Raw genomic sequence first — 20968 nt, 5'->3', positions numbered from 1 at the left:
GGAGAGTCTATGTGCCGTGTTCAGTGTTCATTTTGTTCTCAGAGCTCCTGCTGTCTGTTGCTCCTCCTGTACTCCCCCATTGGGTTGTCTTGCTTTCATTCTTCTTGTTCCTGTCTGTCATCTTAAACAGCAATTGCTTCTGAAGTATTTTAAAGTCCTTTGCAAATAAGTCTCTGTGCATGGAAAACCAGTAACACCCCATTTTGTTCCACCAGGGACATCACTGGGGTTACACCAGTAGAACTAGGGGAGGAATTTGGCCCCAGACCATATTTTAACACTACATGATCTGAGTCTCCTATTGGGCTTTTGCGGCAGGGGGTGGGCTGAGGACCAGAAGGTCTGGGTATATTTGGTCAAACCGGACAGTCTCTACACAAAAGAATAAATGGACAGAAATCTGACATCGGGAATCATAACATTCAAAAACCCATAGGAGAACACTTCAGTCTCTCTGGTCACTCAGTAACAGACCTCAAAAGGGCAATTCTTCAACAAAAAAACTTTAAAAACAAACTCCAACATGAAGCTGCAGAACTGGAATTAATTTGCAAACTGGATACCATCAGATTAGGCCTGGGAGACTGGGTGTGGTTGGGTCATTACAAAAGAGACTGGGAGTGGTTGGGTCATTACAAAACCTAAACTTAATTTCCCCAATACCTATTTCTCCCTACTGTTACTCACACCTTCTTGTCAACTGTCTGGAATGGGCCACTCTCTTACCACTTCAAAAGTTATTTTTCCTCCTGCTGTTAATTGATTTATCTCGTTAGACTGACCTCACACTTGATAAAGTAACCCCCCATCCTTTCATGTATTTATACCTGCTCCTGTATTTTCACTCCATGCATCTGATGAAGTGGGTTCTAGCCCATGAAAGCTTATGCCCAAATACATTTGTTAGTCTCTAAGGTGCCACAAGGACTCCTTGTTGTTTTGGGGTATATTTTATCATCTCCATTATATCTGTGGTTGTCTAGTTATTTATGGGATGATTATCAGGATTAGGTAACCTGAAGAGCAGGCTCCAGTGGGCTGGCATCAGTCTCCAGGAACTCGAGCAAATGGCTCAGAACAGGACTCACTGGCAGTCTCTGACAAGATCAGCATGTAACAGATTCGAGCAGCATCAACAAAATCGTCTCCAGACTGAAAGGCACCGCAGAGCTGCATCATCAAACATCCCAGATACAGATTTCCCAAGCCCTCTATCAGGGTTCGGGCTTCAGTGTCATATGTGTAGCCATAGATGAGAACTGTGACAATATTGTCGTTGCTATCAGAGATGGACTACCAACCATCAGGATGGGGTGCTGATGATCGTCCGGATTGTTTATTCTTGTAACAGGCCATCAGCGCATCGGATGGGTTCGTTTGTTCAAACAAATCATGAAGATTTCAGGCTAAAGCCAAACCCTGTGAAGCTTGCCCACCTTCATCTTTTATGCTCAGCACGGTGGGCTCATTGTTTCTTTCATAAGAGGATTCCCTTCTTGTCCCCTTGAGTATGACATTACCTGCAGCAACCTGATCATGCCTGATGTTGTCTTTGTCATCAATGGGATGCAGTTTCCTCTGATTCCTTCAGCCTATGCAAATCAGGTAGGAGAGGGAACCTTTTTCCCAAGCAGTGCAAGAGCACAGAGGGGCACTGTGCACATGGGAACCTCTGTGACATTAACAAGCAGTGCGATCAATGGCAGTACGATTGTATTTTAACGACTAGTAAGGTTGCAGTAACCTGTGATGATGTCTCTGAGGACACTCTGTCTGGTCTGTAGTTGGTAACATTGTTATATTAAACAATAAATAAAGCATCAGTAGTTTAGAATTTGTTAAAGACACATTGGTTTATATGCAAAGTAAGCAATAGAACAGCCCAAAGTTCAAACTGTTTATACAGCCAGAGGCTGATACCCTCACACTGAATAGCACCTTACTTTCCAAGCAGATGCACTGAAGTCCATGGGCTGGATCCTCAGCAGTTGTCAATCACCAGCGCTCCATGGAAGTCAAGGGAGTGATGCCACCTTTCATCACCTGAGAAACTGGCCATATCTTAGGTGCTATTACCCACATTTTGCACACGGGGAACTGAGGCACAGAAGGGCTAAAGCCCAGATTGTTAAAGATATTCAGGCATTGTTCCTTTCAGGATTGCAACACCTAACTCATTTTCAAAAGTGACTTAGGAATTAAGTTAGGGGCTTAATTCCCTTTAAAAATCTGGCCCTAAGTGACACAGAAAATTGGTGTAGAGACAGGCCCTGAACCCAGCTCCCCCAAGTCATACATCAGGGCCCTAACCACTGGACCACTCTTCCTTAGCAAGATGACTGCTGAAGCAAGGCAGGGCCTGCAGATTGTTATTTAAAGTGTGTAGAGGAATTGGTTCCCCGCCCCTTAGTCCCTGACTCTTCTCTTCCCTTCTTGGGTGCCACTCCCACCAGCAGCCTGATGCCCTCCACCCGGGGAGCTCCTACATCTACCCCCTTCCAAATTTGAGTAGAGTTGCAACTTGGCCTGCAGGGTCACATCACCGCTCAGGTTTGGCCTTGCCAAAAGGTGGTCAGGCCATGGCCCGGTTGGCCCTCCCAGGCTCCGTGGCCTATGAAGTAAGCTGCTATTCATTATCATAATCAGACCCATAATGGCCTATATTCCATATAGAAAAACTACACCAAGAGAACATTAAGGCTGCTCAGATAAGCACTCCAAAGTCAGGGAATGGCAAAGTTGGACACGGAACCTTAATTCTGACACCTTCTGTATAAACATTACCTGTATAAGACAATCTTTAATCACATGGTCACAAACTGTTTCTCAAATAGTAGAAATAGTGTATTATACCATATTTTTTGCTCAAACTTTCCAGAATCATTTACCAGGCCTGGAAAATTTCAGCCCCAAAAGTAAAAGTTTCAGAAAAGGAAACGTTTAAAGTTATGAATGAACACTTGAAAACAGGGGCTGGGAATGGATACTCTTGGGCAACCTTAGCCTTATCCATGGCTCCGTCTCCAGCTATAATACAAAAAGAAACCCACTGACAATACAATCTGTGGGTGAACTCCTGCCCCACTCAAGCCAATGGGGGTTTTGCCATTGACGTCAATGGAGCCAGTATCCCACCTTATGTATCTATCACCAACCACCATAGTATCTGGGTCCTAGATTCATGCATGACTAGTACAAAGGAATCTGTATTGCAATGAGAATGATACAGGATTACATAAAGCAAAGAACAAAAGATGGGCTAAGATGAACCCCTGGACCTCTCACACCCTTCCAAATGCCAACATGTTGAAAAAGCCAGATCTGGATCCAGATTTTGGGCCTTGAGGCCAGACTCTAGATCCTAGTTTAGAATCAGTTTCAGGCAGAGGTGAAAGTAAGCCATTACGGTCAGATATGGCGTACCAGTGAGAGTCGATGCACAGCCAACCGTACCGGCAGGAGGCAACTTCCCCAGGTCGACAATTGAAAAGGGCCCTGGGCTCTCAGCAGCAGCTGGAGCCCCTGGCCCTTTAAATTTCTGCCAGAGCCCTGTTACCGGAGCCCTGGGGTAGCGGTGGCAGCCGGGAGTCCCGGGGCTCTGGTAGCGATTTAAAGGGCCCAGGGCTCTGGCTGCGGTAGCAGCGGCCGGGAACCCCAGGCCCTTTAAATCACCACTGGAGCCCCGTGGTAGTCGCGGCGGCAGATGGGAGCCCCAGTGCTCCGGCGGTGATTTAAAGGGCCCAGGGATTTAAAGGCCCTGCCCCTTCTGCCCGAGGCCGCGCCCCTTCCGTCCGAGGTGCCCCCCACATACACCTTGCTCAGGACCCTGGCCCTGCGTTCCGGTAAGTCCCTTAAGTTATTTTCACCCCTGGTTTCAGGATAAGGTTCAAACAAGGCACAGACTGGGCCACTGGGTGAATTGGTGGGATTAAATTTTTAAGATCCAACCTGAGCCTTCCTTAAGCCAAACCTGAACTAAACTGCTTTTACACAGGGGGAAGGGCTTGGAGATCAGGATTTCGTAGCCCTGGTCTCCTGAAGTATCTCAGAATCCACCAGTTGAAGGCTTTGTTGCTTGTGGGCTTGAGAATGGAGACATTCTTTAGTGACACAACGGAAGTGTTTAATGAGACTCTGCCAACCCCTTTTCTCTGTGTCTGGGACTAGGGGAGGAGAACAACGCTGAAAACCAATAAAGAGAGGCCAGGCAACAGAGATCAATCCCACGTCATTTTCTGCTGGTGGGATGGGACAGCGTTTTGCTGAAGATCCTGGAACAGAAAGAAAAGGAAGCATAGCATGAATCAGGCACTGGAGATAGATGCCTTGAGTGCAGGGCCAGCCTTACACACCAGCAGCACAATGTGGACATCAGCGTGGGCACATCTGGCTATAAAATGATAACGCTCTGTGGGTATCCTCTGCCATTAAAAAGCCACTGGTGGCATTCAGGCCCCCAATAAAGCCACTCTGAAATTATCTGCTGGCTAGAGATGGTTGGACATTTTTAAATTAGCAAAAATTTGTCAACATTTTTTTCTGGCAAAAATTTGGCCCTTTTTTATTTTTTATTTTCCAAAAATGTGGCATAATATTTTTGACAAAAATTTGGCACCATTTATTTTCACTGGAGAGGTAGAGTGGCAAAAATTTGGCACCAAAAATGCAACAAAACACTTTGCCGACATTTGTGACTGCTTTTTTTTTATACATATACCAACTTCCTGAGTGGTCGCAAGGCTTCGAAAATTCAAAATGTTGGTGACCATTTTTCTTGAAAACGTTTGCAAAATGTCATTCCGCATTTTTCTCCCGATGGCCTAACCCAATTGGTTTTACCACAAAGGGGGCAAAACCCAGGGCTCAGCAGTACCAGTGTGAACCCTGTCCTCCACAAGGAGACTTGATATATGGACTGGGGGAGCTTTGGCAATGCTTGCAGTACCTTATCGATGGAGCTAATTGAAGTGAGAGAAAGGAACAGAGTTGGGAGGGTCGAGGTTAGTACATTGCTGCTCACATACATTTCGATTCTCTCTTACTGGGTCTGTGCTGGAGGGGAGAGCAGACATAGTAATATTGGAAGACGAAAGGTCTTCCTTCGAGAAGCGAAGCCTCGTAAATAATTTCCAATACTCCTCTCTCACCTGAGGGTTGAAAATCCCCTGTCACTTACGGGATCTGAGCAGGGATGTAAACACAAGTCCCTGATCGCATCTTGACATGCTCAATCCCACAAACACACACCAATCCATCCCAGCGTGCTGGCCAAATCCCAGTGCAGGTAATTCCATTCCGCGGGCCAGGTCCTCAGCTGATGTTTGACTCCAAAGGCAATATCTCAAATATCCCCATGGAGGATCCAGCCCAGCTGTTCCGGTGCTAAAAGATTGTACTGTGTTGCTGTATGCTGCTAAACAGCTACTGTGCTTTGCCCCAGAGGTGGCTGCATTTCAACACCCTACTGCTGCCTCACAGCACCCTACTGCTCTCCCTTCCCCTTCCCTTTTCCACTCCCTTCAATTCTCTCCTTCCCCCACTCCTTTGCCACCCCCAGTAAAAGCTCAGACCCAGCCCACACCTGCTGCCCATAGGCTGCAGGCATGCAGGCTTCACCTTTCTATTGAGCAGGCAGTGCACCACAAAGATGAAGGTTCCCAGCATGCTGTTGGTGATGGTGAACAGGTACCCCATCACTGTGGCCAGCGGGCTGAACTGGAAGGTGCCCAGCCCCCACGTGAGGCCCAGGACTAAGAGATGAGCCAGAGCTTTAAAAGTCAGTGACCTGAAATGGGGGGGAAACAACCATGTGACAGCCACTGGGATATTGGCACTGGCAGGGAGAGCATCAGACATGAAAGCAGAATCTCCCCCCCGAGTTTCCATTCCAGATCCCTTGAAAAGGTATCGCCCACACTCAGTGAAGAGCAAGAAAGAGGAACACCCGGTCGAAAGGGGATCCTGGCGGGTCCGGTCAGCACCCCTGACTGGGCCATTCACGGTCCAGCTGGCGGCGTCACACAGCTCCTGGGAAGCAGCCGGTATGTCTCCTCTCCAGCTCCTATGCGTAGGGGCAGCTAGGGGGGCTCTGGGTACTGCCCCTGTACCAAGCGCCACCCTCCCATAGGCCGGGAACCAAAGCCTCCTGGCCACGGCTCCGATGGGAGCCGGAGTGGGGACATGCTGCTGCTTCCAGGAGCTGCTTGAGGTAAGTGCTGTCCAGAGCCTGCACCCCGATCCCCTCCCAGGCCCCAACCCCCTGCCCCAGCCCCAGCCCTGATCCCCCTCCCACCCTCCGAACCCCTCAATCCCAGCCCAGACCACCCTCCTGCACCCCAAACCCCTCATCCCCAGCCCCACCCCATAGCCTGCATCCCCAGCCGGAGCCCTCACCCCCCCAAACCCCAACCCCCTGCCCCAGCCCAGAGCCCCTTCCCGCTCTCCGAACCCCTCAGCCCAAGCCTGGAGCCCCCTCCTGAACACCAAACCCCCCATACCTGGCCCCACCCCAGAGCCCTCACCCCCTCTTGTATCCCAACCACTGCCTCAGCCTGGAGCCCTCCTGCACTCTGAACTCCCCATTTCTGGCCACACCCCAGAGCTCACACCCTCAGCCGGAGCCCTCACCCCTTCATACACCCCAACTCCTGAGCCAGCCTGGTGAAAATGAGCAAGTGAGTGAGGGTGGGGACAGCGAGCGACAGAGGGAGGGAGGATGGAGTGAGAGGGGCGGGGCCTTGGATAAGGGGCATGGGTGGGGCATAGAAGGAGGGCAGGGCAGGGGCGCGGCAAGGGTGTTCAGTTTTGTGTGAGTAGAAAGTTGGCAACCTTCCTCCATGCCTCAGTTTCCCTATCTGGGAATAGATTCATAGTAGTTCCTCCACCGCCCAGAGGTGTGGTTAGGTGAAAACTGTTAGTGAGGTATTCAGCCACTGTCGTGACAGGGACCACGTAATAACCTAGAGAGAGATTATCCATTTCCCCCCTAGGAATCTTGCCTGGTGTTCCTCAGAGTAGACAGCTCTGCATTGAGGGAGGAAAGATGCTCTCGCAAAAGCTTCGGAGTAAGGCAGAAAAATGCAAAATTTATCTGTAAAGAGAAAAAACAAAGGAGTCCCTCGTACATTTCATCTCAACCTCAGAGTCCAGAGCCCCACCTAGTGTAAATCAGCCTAGCTCCTGACCAGACTATAACCAAGTTCCACCAGTTGAGGATCTGGCCCGTGGGATGGAAGATTAAATTGGAACCTGGAGCTAGAATTAGTTTTGGCCGGTGGTTCGAGATGGCCTAGTGTCCCAGAGAAATGGCTCACGGCTGACCTGCAGCCCCCGCACTTTGTTGCTCTAGTCCCCAGGCCTTGTGCAGGTCGATGATATATGGGGGGAGCCTAAACGGAAATGTTCTGGACTGTGAGAATATTGAACATCAATGAATGCCAAAAATACCCGGTGGTGCCTGATTCCCCTCTCACTCAGCCTGGTGTAAACCAGGAGTAACTCCATTGGGTCTGTTTCCCCTCTCCCTCATGCCATTGTAAATCAGGAGGAACTCCACTGAAGACAATGGAGGGAGACCAGGTGTGAGGAGAATCAGGCCCACTCTGTTGCTCAGACAGCTCTGAACAATGTTGTTCTTTATGTTCTAGATGGCCTATCCCCCCAATTCCCCCCACACCATAGGCTATAGCTCTCCTTAGGAGGTTTATCTGTCCGGGGTCTCTGTCACTGCTAGCCTCACTGAGGACGTGTAGGGGGCAGAGCTCTGGGATTACACTAGCTGCTCCTCGGGGGGCTGCCGTTCCCAAAATGGGGTAGCCATGCATGCATTTTGCAAAATCTCCTTGGTCAGGTCGGGTTGTATGCAGACTCCAGACCAAGGGCGCCTCAGACCCGCCTCCTCCTAGTGACTCTGGTCTGGGCCCCATCTCTTTGGTGTTCACATCTGTAAGAGATTCCACCACAGCCCTCTGGTTCTGCTGCTCTGGGAAACCCGAGGCCCTGCTGTACCCACCACAGCCACGGCACAGACAGGCCCAAGGAAATTCCATCTAACACCATTATCAGGATTGAGCCAGCAGCTACAAAGAAAGAGAGAAAGGCCATCAGCAGAACCCTGGCAAAACCTGTATGGCCTGCATTTGCTACCTCTGCACCACTGCCATGTGAGCTGGTGGCACCGGCATTGCTGATCTAAGGTGGGGGTCTTTATACAGTCAGTGTGAATGGAATTCACCCCAGTAAATAGGGTTCTGGCACAGGTTCTCCATACTGAGGCAAAGCTCCCCCTTGCCACGCAGGACTTACTGATAAGGAGTTCCATCGCCGCTGGGCGCGCTGGCTGCAGACGTGATCACAATCACTGCTGGGAGTCCGTTGCCAAAGGGGTACATGCATTCCCTTGTGCATCTGCCAGTGCCTGCGTAATTTTTCACCTTCAGATTCCTGACGATGAGGTACAGACTCACAGCTTCTAGCAACATCCAGGCAAAGCAAGCCAGGAAGAGGTAATGCAGCAAGCCGGCGGTGATGGAACACATAAGCTGGAGGAGGAATGGAATGTCAGTCCAGGTTTATTTGGAGAGATGAGCTCTCTTCCTGCCTTGGGAGGGTGAACCTAGATTATGGCCAGGCAAATGTTTAGGGAGGGAAACTGAAACTGACCCTAAGTCTGTTGAACACCTGCCGTGAGCACTGCCCCAGCTCAATGCTGCATTATTGGTACAGCCAGTGGAAATCTGGGGATCTTGTCTCAGCAGGGTCAGAGCAGGCTTTGGCTTTGTTTCATACCTGCTGAGATTTGCATTGGGATGGAATCAGTTCCAGCCTGCTCCAAATACCAGCCCAGATTCACTGAACTCAGCCCAGTTGTGGGGTTGAAAGGAAGCCTCTAACCTGGGGCAACTGGGTGAGGGTTAGATTATTGAGGTTTTTCCCAGTTCTATGTACAGACCCCAGCAAAGGTCGCGGTTACAATGGGTCACAGAATCATAGAACCATAGGAGTAGAAGGGACTGCAAGTGTCATCTAGTCTAACCCCCTGCTGAGATGCAGGATTTATTATGTCTAAAATCATCCCTGGGTGGTGCAATCTCTACTGCAGTCCATTGACTATGATCCTCCTCTCATTCATCCTGGTGTAAATCAGGAGTAACTCCACTGAAATAGCTTTCAGTGATAGCCATGTTAGTCTGTATCAGCAAAAAAAACCAAGGAGTCCTTGTGGCACCTTAGAGACTAACAAATTTATTTGGGCATAAGATTTTGTGGGCTAGAATCCACTTCATCAGATGTATGAAGTAAAAGATACTAATGTTAACTGCCTTCAAAGGAAGGGAATTGTTTCTCCCCTCCCTAGCATGCTTGCCTCTTCATTTGCTTGCTTTGAATTTGCCAAAGCAACAGCACCCCCTAGTAGAAAGACACACAACATCTTGTAAGCAGGCCTATCCTTCCAATATGTCTAGTTGTCAGTCTTTAAAATTATACCCCTCATGGAAAATAGAGGTTGATGATCTATTGGTTATCACAATGGTCTTTAACCAGCAATCTGATCACTGGCTCACCAATTAAATCCCTCTGGAGTAAATCTAAGGAGCAAAGTTGTGCCTAATTGATAGATTGGGCACGAGCTGGAGAAAGCTACAGGGCTAATCAAGCCATTAGCCCAGAAAATAGAAAAGGGTTGGTGATGGTGGGGGTGGGACATGACATGATATGACATGACACCAAATCCTACGCTTTTAGAGTCGGAGCCAGAACAGATCTCAAAAAGGGGAAATACCTTTGTTCCCCTGCCTTTCGCTGAGTGAGCTAAGGCATGTATGGTCTCCAAGTGGTTTGTGGCTAGAAAAGAGACAGGAGCGGAATAATGCCCTGTCACAAACCCCAGTACTAAAAAACAGAATTTCAGGTTCATGGCAACATGGAGTTCAGTTTTTAACTACACCCTATACAAAGAAAATTGCTCGTGTTTTTAGATTTAGATTTTAGATTTTTAGATAAGTGGAGGGATAGCTCAGTGGCCTGCTGAACCCAGGATTGTAAATTCAATCCTTGAGGGGGCCATTTAGGGATCTGGGGCAAAAATTGGGGATTGGTCCTGCTTTGAGCAGGGGGTTGGACTAGATGACCTCCTGAGGTCCCTTCCAGCTCTGATATTCTATGATTCAAGGTATATAGGATTAAAGATGCCCAGAATGGGTCTTGTTACTTGCGATCACCTTGACAACAGTGTGGGTCTCTGTAGAAATAGCACTATGTTTAGCATCTCTGTGACCCTATTAAATGTGCCGCTCAGCGGATGGGTCAAAAGAAATATTTGTCTAATTCCCAGTTGCGCAAACTCAGCTTGGGGTCAGAGCATATGGCGCAGTTCCTTCTGGAGCGTGCATCACTCACAGCAAAGATTCTGCAACTGGAATCTAGTGACCAGTTCTGCTGATTCTGCATGAGTCACACGCAAATCTAGCAGTGCTGGCTCAGTAGGGCTAACAGTAAAACAATCTTATTTTAGTCAGCAAAGAGGAAGACGCAGCAGCAAAGAGGAATTTCTATTACAACAGCACCCAGAAGGGCCCATTGGGAGGGGTGCTCTACAGGCACATGGTAAGAGACAGTCCTTCCTCCCAGTCCTCTGTCTGAGCTAGAGGACAACCCTGCTTTGTGAGTCAGTGGTACTAGGGGTGGCTGAACTCAGACCAGTCTGGGTTGTAAATATCGAATTCTGTCAGTTCTAAGGCTCTACAGAAAGGGTCCAAGATCTCCAAGACAGCAGGAAACCTGCAGTGATGTTTGCATGGCACAGTGATGTTTGCACTAGGTGCAGTGGAGATTGGGTTTGACAGGAATGAATGTCGGTGTGGATCTCTGCCCCTGAGGCCTGATCCTGCTGTCCCTGGGGAAAAGAGAAGACGTCAGTTGAGATGGGCTGGAGCTGTTGTTGCTGCTAAAGTCTGATCCTGTTTATGTAGCAGATACAGCTATGAACAATGGAGGGACTGCCCAAGGCACATGGCAGGTCAGAGCTGAGGAGTTGCAGATGCAGGGTCTAGGAGATTGGTTTTGCAACCTGTGTGCATAGGCACTGACTTCCCCTCTTTTTCGTGGGTGCTCGACCCACCCCTTTGCCCCCTGTCCTGCCCCCACTCCACCCCTTCTATGAGGCCCCGCCTCTTCCCCCCCTTCCCCGCCTCCATTCCAACCCTTTCCCCAAATCCCCGCCCCGGCCCTGCCTTTTCCCCGCCTCCTTCCCTGAGCGTGCCATGTTCTCGATTCTCCCCCACCTCCTGAAGCGTGCTAACGCTGCCAAACAGCTGTTTGGCGGCAGCAGGGCGGGAAATGCTGGGAGGTAGGCAGAGGAGCGGCGCGCTCGGGGGGGAGGAGGAGGTGGGGAAGCAGGGAAGGGGAGCTTGGCTGCCAGTGGGTGCAAAGCACCCACTAATTTTTCCCTGTAGGTGCTCCAGCCCCGGAGAGGCAGCAGAGAGACAGAACTTCTTGGGCACAGAGCTCGCTGGAGTGGCAGGCGTGGAGATTTGTGAGCCAGATTTATGAGCCTGTTCTTTGAATGTCCTGTGTTCAGGAAAACAGGACTTTGTGTATATGTTTTGTACATAAACAAGATTACACTGAAGTACAGGCCTGAGCAGTAGCATCAATTTCTCCACCCTGCAAGGCCCTGAGTATTGGCCAACTGCTTGGGCCAAGGGGACATCATTATGCCCAGTGGGGAGCCCAGCATCCCATGCACTGACACTTCCAGAGACACCTGATTTTAAGCCCAATGCCCCAGATACCTGAATGACACCAGGCGCCATCAGCACCGCAAAGCTGGCCAGGTAGCGACAGCTGCACTGAGTGTGAGTGAAGGTGCTGGCAGCCCTGGGGGGACCAGACACCATCCTGGCCTGCAGAGTTCCAGTGGACACAGATGGCCCGATCCAGCAGAGTCTTGTCCTGCAAGGATTTGCAATCACAGACAGAAAGGGGGTTCAGACCATATTAAGCAACAGCAGAGTCTTTAACAGCAAATCAACACAGGGATGAATTCGGAGCTCCTGGATTCCCTCCAGGAAGTGGTGATTAGGGTCAAGCAGGAATTTCTCTCTCCCCACCGTGCTCTGCATGGGCACAAACAACTAGACTCATCAGGAAGGATGCTGTGTTTGATGGACACATGGGCTGAACTGCTACAGCCAGTCATGTGTCCCTAGGATCCTTTGATGTGTTTGGTCTTTCCTAGATCTCAGGGGATGAGAGCCCATGGGACAAGTCCTCAGCTAATTTCAGGCAGCAGAAATAATGGAGTGGCATAAAGTACCTTTATTGAGACCCACATCTCAACACTCTACTACAGCAATGGTGCAAAACACAGAGTGATTGTTATTATTAATCATAAATATTTGTATAGCACCATCAATAATTATTTTTATCCAAGGACCTTAAATGAAGGTCAGTTGGATTAACCTGATTTTACAGATGGGGAAACTGGGGAACAGAGCAGTTAAGTAATTTGTCCAAGTTCACCCAGCAAATCCACAGAAGACCCTGGAGTACAATCCGCATCCTTGGAGCACCATTCTGAAATCTTACTTTTGATATTCCCTACTGTCTGGTAGATACATACAGAGTCCCTGCCCCAAAGAGCTTAAAACCTAAGAAGAGACAAAATGAGGGATATGGGCAAACACCAGGGGGAGGAGAGGTGGTGGGAAGACAAGGTTCATTCATCCAATGGCATCAGCTGAGCTACACCCGGGTGATTTTGAGCCTCAGTATTCAGCCCCAAGGGGTTAGAAATATTCATTGCAAGAAATGGGCCCACAGCACAGCTTTTGGGGACGGATCCTAAAACTTGGGGGTATTTGGTCCAGGCTTTGGGTTTGGCCCCTCCTCTAGAATTGGGATTGTTCAATGATGGATCCCAACCAAGCAAAATTAAATGAACACAACCCAATGGGGGATCCTCCCACACCCAGAAAACCCACCACAAAGAGAATGAAAACATCCACCTGCTCATAGGTTCCTGGGAATGGGGAGGTCAGGGACGGGGAGACAGACTGAGAGGCTGGAGAGGGAGAGAGGGCTCGGTGTGCTGATCATATCCCAATCTATGTCACGCCAGCAGCCGCCCAGGAAACAGAGGAGCCAGGCAGCAGCCTCAATGGGCCGGTGATACCGTACAGGGGGTGAGGCAGTGACCTCACAGAAGCCTAGGGCAGCTGGGCAGCACCATGGGATAAAGGGATGCATCTGGTGGTGCCCTTCCCCCAGTTCCTGGCACACTATTTGGATCCCAGGTGCTTCCATGCCAAGCAAAGGGTATCCCAGGACCCGACTTGCCAATGGGATCCAATGACTTGCCCTGCCAAATACATTCCATGACTTACAGTGCCACGCTAGTGGGATCCCATGGCCAGCCCTCCCTGCCACTTCCCAGGGGAAACGTGGTGAACGCATCATCCCATGATACTTCCCCAGTATCCTCCCCCCTCTCTGAGCCTTTCACCACCACAGGTTATGAGGCCAGGAAGACAGAGATTCTTGTCTTAACCTATCACCTGGGGTTGCCACCTGTCCAGGTTTCCCCAGGATCACCCCCATTTTGAGGCGGCTGCCCTGTGAGAGCTGTAAGGGCGCTCGGTGCACACGGCTGCCCAGTGGTAGGGGCACAGCATCATCCCCCGTGTCCTGGTTTTTCGTACCTGAGAGGTGGCAAACCTATTACCACCACTCTGACTGAACTCCTGCAGCATGCATCTAAAGCTGGGCCCAAGTCATGGAGTTCCGATCTAGACGCGCATCCAGATCCAAAACTCCCTGAGGGTTTTCAGAGACCCCGGGTCGTGGTTTGGGCCTTTATGGACGGATATACTCTGCAGGGGACCATAACAGATGAGATGGGTTGATAACGGACTCTCCTTTCCCCCAACTCATGCTGTTACATATTGAGGACACACATTGTCGATCCACCTCAAGGTGCTGGAAGGTGAGGTTGATGGGACTGGAAATCTTCTTCTTCCAGGTGCTGGTGGAGACACTCACCACTCTGGAGTTCATGCGAACCTGTTCTGGTCTTGCCTTGCTCCCTGGATTTTCATTCTGAAAAAATCTCCCTCCCAGTAGGGACTCCAGCCCCATGTAGGAGATAAAAGCAACAGCAGCAGATCCTGCAAGCAGCAGAGGGTGAGGGTGGAGGGGGTGAAAAAGCTTAGGGGCAGATGGTAGGGCTAGTTGAGGAATTTTATTTTCCTCCTGCAAAAAATTGTGATGAAAAATGACCCTCCCTCCCCCCCCCCACCTCCCCGGTTTCGTTCAATTTTTTTGTATTTTTGTCAAAAAAAGATAAATTTTTCCAACAACTGAAATTTTTTGCTCAAGATGCCATTTTATCAAAAAAGCCATTTTCTGCAGGACAAAAAAAATGTTTCCACCAGCTCCAGAGAATGGCTGAACCAACGGGTAAAAATGATTTTCCGGACATGTTGCTTAAGGTAAGATAGCACAGAGTCCAGCTCTGCAAGGTGCCTACAAATTCCACTAACTTCAGGGGGACGCTCAGCACCAACAGCTTGTGGCTATCCTAAACCTCTGAGTTACAGAAGCCAGGAGGGGAAGACAGGGGTTGATTTCTCCAAATTGCCCTGTTTGTTACACTCCTCCTGAAGCTCTGGCACTGGCCACTGATGGAACATTGGTCTGACGTCGTATGGCCGTTCTTGTGTGAACAGGACTGGAGTCAAATAGCATCCGATTGGACAATATTCCCAGACTGTAAGGCCAGAAGGGACCATTAGATCTTCTAGTCTGAGCTGGCCTGAGAATTTCACCCTGTTAGTGAAATTCCTCTACTGAGCTCAGTCACTTGGGTTTGACTAAAACATCTCTTCCAGAAACACAACCATCTGGATCTATCAAGAGATGAGAAATCCACCACTTCCCTTGGCAGTTTGTGCCAACGGTTAATTGTCCTCTGTTAAAAATCTGTGCTTTGTTTCTAATTTGAATGCGTCCGGCTTTAACTTCCAGCTGTTTGTTCTTGCCAGGCCTTTCTCTGCTAGGTTTAATGGTTTAAAAGCCTCTCCACTCTCTGGGATTGGCTTTTCATCAGGCCCATATGACATTCCTGCCCGCACAGCGAACTTTGAAAGGGCCCACTTGGGCAAACTTGCCTTGATCTCGGTGTCTGAGGAAGTGCTTGATCCAATAAGAACAGGAAGGAAGGACTTTTTAAGGCATGCAAGACCTGGGCCTGACCCTGAGGAATCAGGGAGAGTTGAGGGTACTGAGCAGGATCAGGGCCCTTTGACGGTGCATTAACACCACGGGGGGAGCCAAGAAATCGCTGAGATGCTCATTTAGAAAACTGGTCTATGAGGAAGAATTGTGAATATTTAGTTCAGAGAGGAGAAGGCTGAGCGGGAACCTGATAACAGTCTTTCAATACATACAAGATTGCTATACAGAGGATGGTGATCAATTATTCTCCATGGCCACCAGGGGCAGGACAGGAAGGATTCAGCTTTTGCAGCCAGGGAGCTTCAGGTCAGAAATTAGGAAAATCTGTTTAACTCTAAGGATGGCTCAGCACTGGAATAGGTGACCTAGGGAGGTTGTGGAATCCCCGTCATTGGGGGTTTTTAAGAACAGGTTGGACAGACACCTGTCAGGGCTGGTCTAGGTATATTTCATCTGGCCTTAGTGTGGAGGGATTGACTAAGTGACCTCTTGAGGTCACTTCCAGCCCTACATTTCTCTGCTTCGGTGATTCTATTACTAAGGGACTTGAACAGTATGGCTGGTCCCCACGCTAAGGGCTGGATTCTGCCCCTTTACTCATATGGGATCAAACTCACTGTTGTCAACTCATTGAAGACAATGGATAGTAAATTGCTCCACAAAGAGTCCTGTAGACCTCATGGTGCCATTCACAGAGTAAGGACCAACTTGCCATGAGCAAGTTACTAATCCATGAGGGTGCCTGTTTTATATATGAGCCCAGAACTACAAGGCACCGGAGAGGAACGTAGTTATGATCAGTGGGTTGTCTCCATGGTACCTTCCATGTCAGCGTCAGTGACAGCAGTGCAGTGAATATCCATTCTGTCTTCATGAGCACTGAACCCAAGTACCTCACTCTGCAGACTACAGTTCTCATCAGTGAGCTTCGTCTGAATCGCTGAAAGGTGCCAGGAGAAAGGGGCTTGGAATGCATCCGATGAAGTGAGCTGTAGCTCACGAAAGCTTATGCTCAAATAAATTTGTTAGTCTCTAAGGTGCCACAAGTACTCCTTTTCTTTTTGAGTATTTCTCATGCACATTTGTTAGTTGTATTAAAGTAGCATGCAGAGGCCCCCAGTTAGGGATCAGGGCCCCACTCTGCTGGGTGTTGCACAGACAGGTAGGAGGACAGTCCCTGCCCCACTGCTTTTACAATCAAAGTAACTTCATCAGCAATATCTCTGTTCATGGACCCCAGCCCTCAAGGGAACCTGTCAAAAAGCTGGTTCCAGCCTCTAAATCCACACCTGGATCCAGGGCTGAATGTAGAGCCTCTTTCTAAGACAGACTTAATCATAACCCTGTACTGAACACCCCAAAAGCCTGGGGGTAAGTGGTTAAAAACCTGGCCCCTGACACCTATGTGAATTTCACGGCTTGGGCCCAGTCTACTTCTTACCCATGAGCTTGGTGGTCGCAGTCTGGGTTTGGTTCTCCGGAGAGGTGAGGGCAGCTGTCACTGCGGCCGACCCCACACTCTGCAGAAGCAGCGTTGCAGCAGAAGTGACTTCTTCCATGCTTTCGATGCTCCAGAGGGAGCTGTCCGCAAGGACGTGTTCGAAGGACGCCGCTGTCCCCTTGCGAGGGTTAGGGGGTCAGAGCCTGCGTCATGACCGTTTGGAAAGTCTCCGGCTTTCCCCTGCATTCCAATGGGGGCTACGTTCCCTCTGTCCAGCTCCATGCACTTAAGTGTGGAACTCCTGGTGGGAAACGGGTTGCAGCTCACTGATTTCTGTGGCCTTTGGGGTCTGGCCCTAGGAGACGACTCAAATACTTCTGGAGATACCGAAACGGTGAAGGATAGTCCTAAAATCTGTGTGGAAAATCCATGCAGGTGGATAGGCAGACAGACAGACTGACAGGGACTATCCTGTCGAGCGATTGCCACCCCTGTGCAGAAGACCAAAACAAGGCCTCTTTCAGTCTCCTATAAACCTACAGGATGTAAGTGACACATACACCTTTTGCTGTCCCGCTGCTCAGTGATACATTTGATGTCAACGGGAGTTAGGCAGGGCTATCCTTAGGCATACGCAGCAAACGCGGCTGCCTAGGGCACCCGAAAATTTGGGGCACCACCGGGACCAGAGGAGCCGACTTCTCATCTTGCTGCGGGAGTGCTCAACCCCCACACTCCGCTCCAGGCCCTGCCCCCACTCCACCCCTTCCCCCAAGCCCCTGCTCCCACCCCACCTCTTTCCACCCACTCCACCCCTGCCCCACCTCTTCCCCGCCTCCTCCCCTAAGCGCGCCCTGTCTCTGCACCTCCCCCTCCCTCCTGGAACTCAAAACGCCGAGAATCAGCTGTTTGCGGCGCTCTGGAAGCACTGAGAGGGAGGGGGAAGAGTTGGTAACTGCGCCGGTGGGTGCTCTGCACCCACTAAATTTTCCCTGTGGTGCTCCAGCCCTGGAGCACCCACCCACGGAGTCCGCCCCTATGACCAGGACAGCAGGTAAGCAAGGGTCGGCTCCCACACATCCAGCGCACGCTGCAGTCTCCTTACGAGGCAGAGGGCAGGGGCCGTATTCATTTTGTGTTGCTAAGAGCAAGGCGAGCATAGGGGCACCAGTTTAATAATACTGCGGTGGGCCCCATAAATCCTAAGGGTGGCTCTGGAGTTAGGCATGCAATACCTTTCAGGCTCTGGGCGGTTGTTCCTAAAGTGAACAGGAGGACTTGTGGCACCTTAGAGACTAACAAATGTATTTGAGCATAAGGTTTCGTGGAGGTTTCTGATCTCTGTATTTTCCACCAAATGCATCCGATGAAGTGAGCTGTAGCTCACGAAAGCTTATGCTCTAATAAATTTGTTAGTCTCTAAGGTGCCACAAGTACTCCTTTTCTTTTTGCGAATACAGACTAACACGGCTGCTACTCTGAACTCTGAAACCTGTTCCTGAAGTGGTGTGTTACAAGAGGATTCTAAACAGGCTCAGCCAGTGTCAGGGGAACTACACCAGTCCTGGCAGAGACCGGGGTGTCCCAGTGTTAAAGGAGGGTCTCTCTAACAATGCAACATTTCTGACCTCTAGGGAAGTGGTCAAGCTGACATTCTCACAGGCAGGTATCAGGAGGCTGAGGGTGGAATTGACCAGCGAACAGAACGAGCTTTTTTTCCTGTTATCCCAGTTAATCTAGGAAACCATGAGAGATAAGACACATGTCATAAGGGTTCATCTAGTGAGCAAAGGCCAGTCATGCACAGTGTCCCAGAACATAAGCTCGTGTAAATCAATATAGCTGCATGAAAGCCAACAGAGCTACATTGATTTATATCAGCAGAAGGCACAAATACCGTTCATGGAAGAACTGCATTGCTCATACGTTCTATCCCATCCCTTCTTTCTCATCTCAGCAGGGCAGGAAACCCCTGGGAATTATCATCAATGCTCTTCATTGACACTTAGAATAGGGGATAACAATCCCTAGCTCTTATATAGCACTTTTCATCAATAGATCTCAAAGGAGGTCAGCATCATTAGCCTATTTTGCAGAGGGGGAAACTGAGGCACGGGAGGCGAAGTGACTTGTCCAAGGTCAGCCAGTAGGCCAGTGTCAGAGCCAGAAACAGAACTCAGCTTTTCAGAGTCCCACGCTGGCGTCTTATCCATGTGTGTGTCCTCCAGTGCTATTTTCACATCCACGAAACAATGCTAACTCCCTGACATTGCTAACTTACCCGCTGTGATCCAGTCAAACACATCTTCACGTAGTCATTTTCTCTCATGAAACTTGTCGGCAGTGAATGGGGATTTCCGTGCAGGGCAAGAACAGGGTGAGACCATTTGTCCTCCTCACGATGTGCAGCACAAATGCAGCTTGATTTTTGGGTTTGTTCACTGCTAACACCCTGGAGTCAAATTTAGGGTCCCGTGGCCTTAAGTGATACGTGGACCTGTGCTGGCCCTCTGCACAGAGGTGAATTCCACCTTGAATGGAGACCCTTGGATGAAAGATGCTGAAGAAAGACACAGTGCTAGTGCGACACTTACCCTCACAGCCGGACTCACTGGTAGCAAGGAAAGGCTCTTTTCCAGAGATGAACCTGAACCCGTCTTCACAAATGCAGTGAGAGATGTTACAGGAAACCGTATTGGAGCCACAGTTTAAGTCAGGGTCGCTGCCACTCCCGCTTTCTACATCTTCAGAATCATCAACAGAAAGAGCTGGAACAATAAAAAGCCGCTCATTTTAGTACAAGAGTGTCAGGGTCTGCCGGGTCTGCCTCTCGGGCACCGGATCAGACTCCGATGGGGAGGAATTGGTGGAGAAGTGGGCAGTGGCAGGGAATCACCCTCAGCACCGGTGAGCGGGGATTGCTAGAGCTCATGATATGTGCATCCCAACTGGCTATGTAGCACTAACTAGGACCATTGGAGACTCTTTCCAATGGGCTTTGGATCAGGCCCTCATTGAGTTAAACAGAGGGAGATTAAAAGATTAAAAGAGGCAGGCCAGGGTGGAAAGGCGTGCGTTCAGCTGGGAGGCAGAATGAGCTGGAGTCAGTGAGGTGGTGAGATTCCGGGGGGCTTTCAAATGGCAGGAGCTGAGGGGAAGAAAGTTCTTGCAGAGTGTTAGTAGCCTGGCTGTGGAGTAAGCCAAAGAAGAGGCCAGCAGGAGATGAACAGGAATGAGGAGGGGCTGGAGGAAGACGAGCTCTGCGGGGCAGGCTGGGGGAACTCCAGAGAAGGTCTAAAACACAAGGAGCTGAACTCCAGCTGTGGAAGTCCCCCGGTGCAGAGGAGCTCCGAGACTATCTGCCCTTTCACCCGCAGTGCAGGGGGAAGAGGGAGGACATAGGCAGCGTTCTCCTGGCCCTTACGCCACTGGAGTAAGATTCCTTGCAGAGCTTGGGTGGGCGGAGGGCAATTTTGAGCTGGATCTTGAAAGGAACGGAGAGCCAGTAGGGACGGACAAGGATGAGGGCAACGTGATCGCAGTTCACTATGCCGCACTGAGTTCTGCTCACGCCTGGAGCTGGGCATGGAGCAGAGGAGGAAGTTACAAAGGAAGAGGCATGAAGGCCCGGCTGAAGGTTGCAGCCGAGTTGGACTTGAGATGGGTGGAGCTCGGGGGCAAGGTTGCATTGCGGGCAGGACATGTGCACACACGGATGACGTGAGGGTAGGAGAGTCCAGAGTTAAGGCTGGGACACAAGTGGTGGAAGATATTTATGATTAGGGGGAAAGATGTGGGGAAAACAGCCAATCACCATCCTCTGGGGAGGAGTTACCTGATCTTGGTCAGGCTACCAAGCCATCAGAGGATGATCTAGGTAAGTGGGGGTGGGATCACTAACCCTAAGCAAACATCCCAAAATCATGAGATTAATTGAAAAATGATAAGATTTTTCAAACTAATAAATGTTGGGTTATTTTTATTTGCCTGCTGGCACTGGGTCACAATTATTGGGAGTGGACCACATCCACCCTGACTGAATTGGCCTTCAATGTTGGTTCTCCACTTGTAAGGTAACTCCCTTCTCTTGAGCTGTAGCTCACGAAAGCTTATGCTCAAATAAATTTGTTAGTCTCTAAGGTGCCACAAGTACTCCTTTTCTTTTTGCGAATACAGACTAACGTGGCTGCTACTCTGATCCCTTCTCTTTATGTGCCAATATATATTTATGCCTGTATCTGTAATTTTCACTACAACGCATGTTTTCTAATCCTTCAATTATTCTTGTGGCTC

At 49.8% G+C, this 20968-nt stretch overlaps 1 protein-coding gene across 1 annotated transcript; it reads right to left on the bottom strand.

Moving 5' to 3' along the window:
• Positions 1-1834: 1834 nt before the first annotated feature.
• On the bottom strand, positions 1835-20265 carry LOC119846541 (adhesion G protein-coupled receptor E2-like). The gene is given in 15 exon segments (XM_043500729.1): positions 1835-4271; positions 5043-5147; positions 5617-5785; positions 6999-7090; positions 8012-8078; positions 8305-8540; positions 11691-11859; positions 11861-11952; positions 13969-14165; positions 16055-16174; positions 16676-16853; positions 18304-18411; positions 18957-19008; positions 19248-19443; positions 20100-20265. Coding segments are annotated over 15 exon segments (1998 nt in total). The 5' UTR covers positions 20263-20265; the 3' UTR covers positions 1835-4217.
• Positions 20266-20968: the final 703 nt, after the last annotated feature.

The sequence above is a fragment of the Dermochelys coriacea genome, chromosome 21, assembly GCF_009764565.3.
Source record: "Dermochelys coriacea isolate rDerCor1 chromosome 21, rDerCor1.pri.v4, whole genome shotgun sequence".
Taxonomy (NCBI): Eukaryota; Metazoa; Chordata; order Testudines; family Dermochelyidae; genus Dermochelys; species Dermochelys coriacea.
The sequence above is the reverse complement of the archived record's forward strand: the minus strand, read 5'-3'. Positions and strand labels throughout refer to the sequence as shown.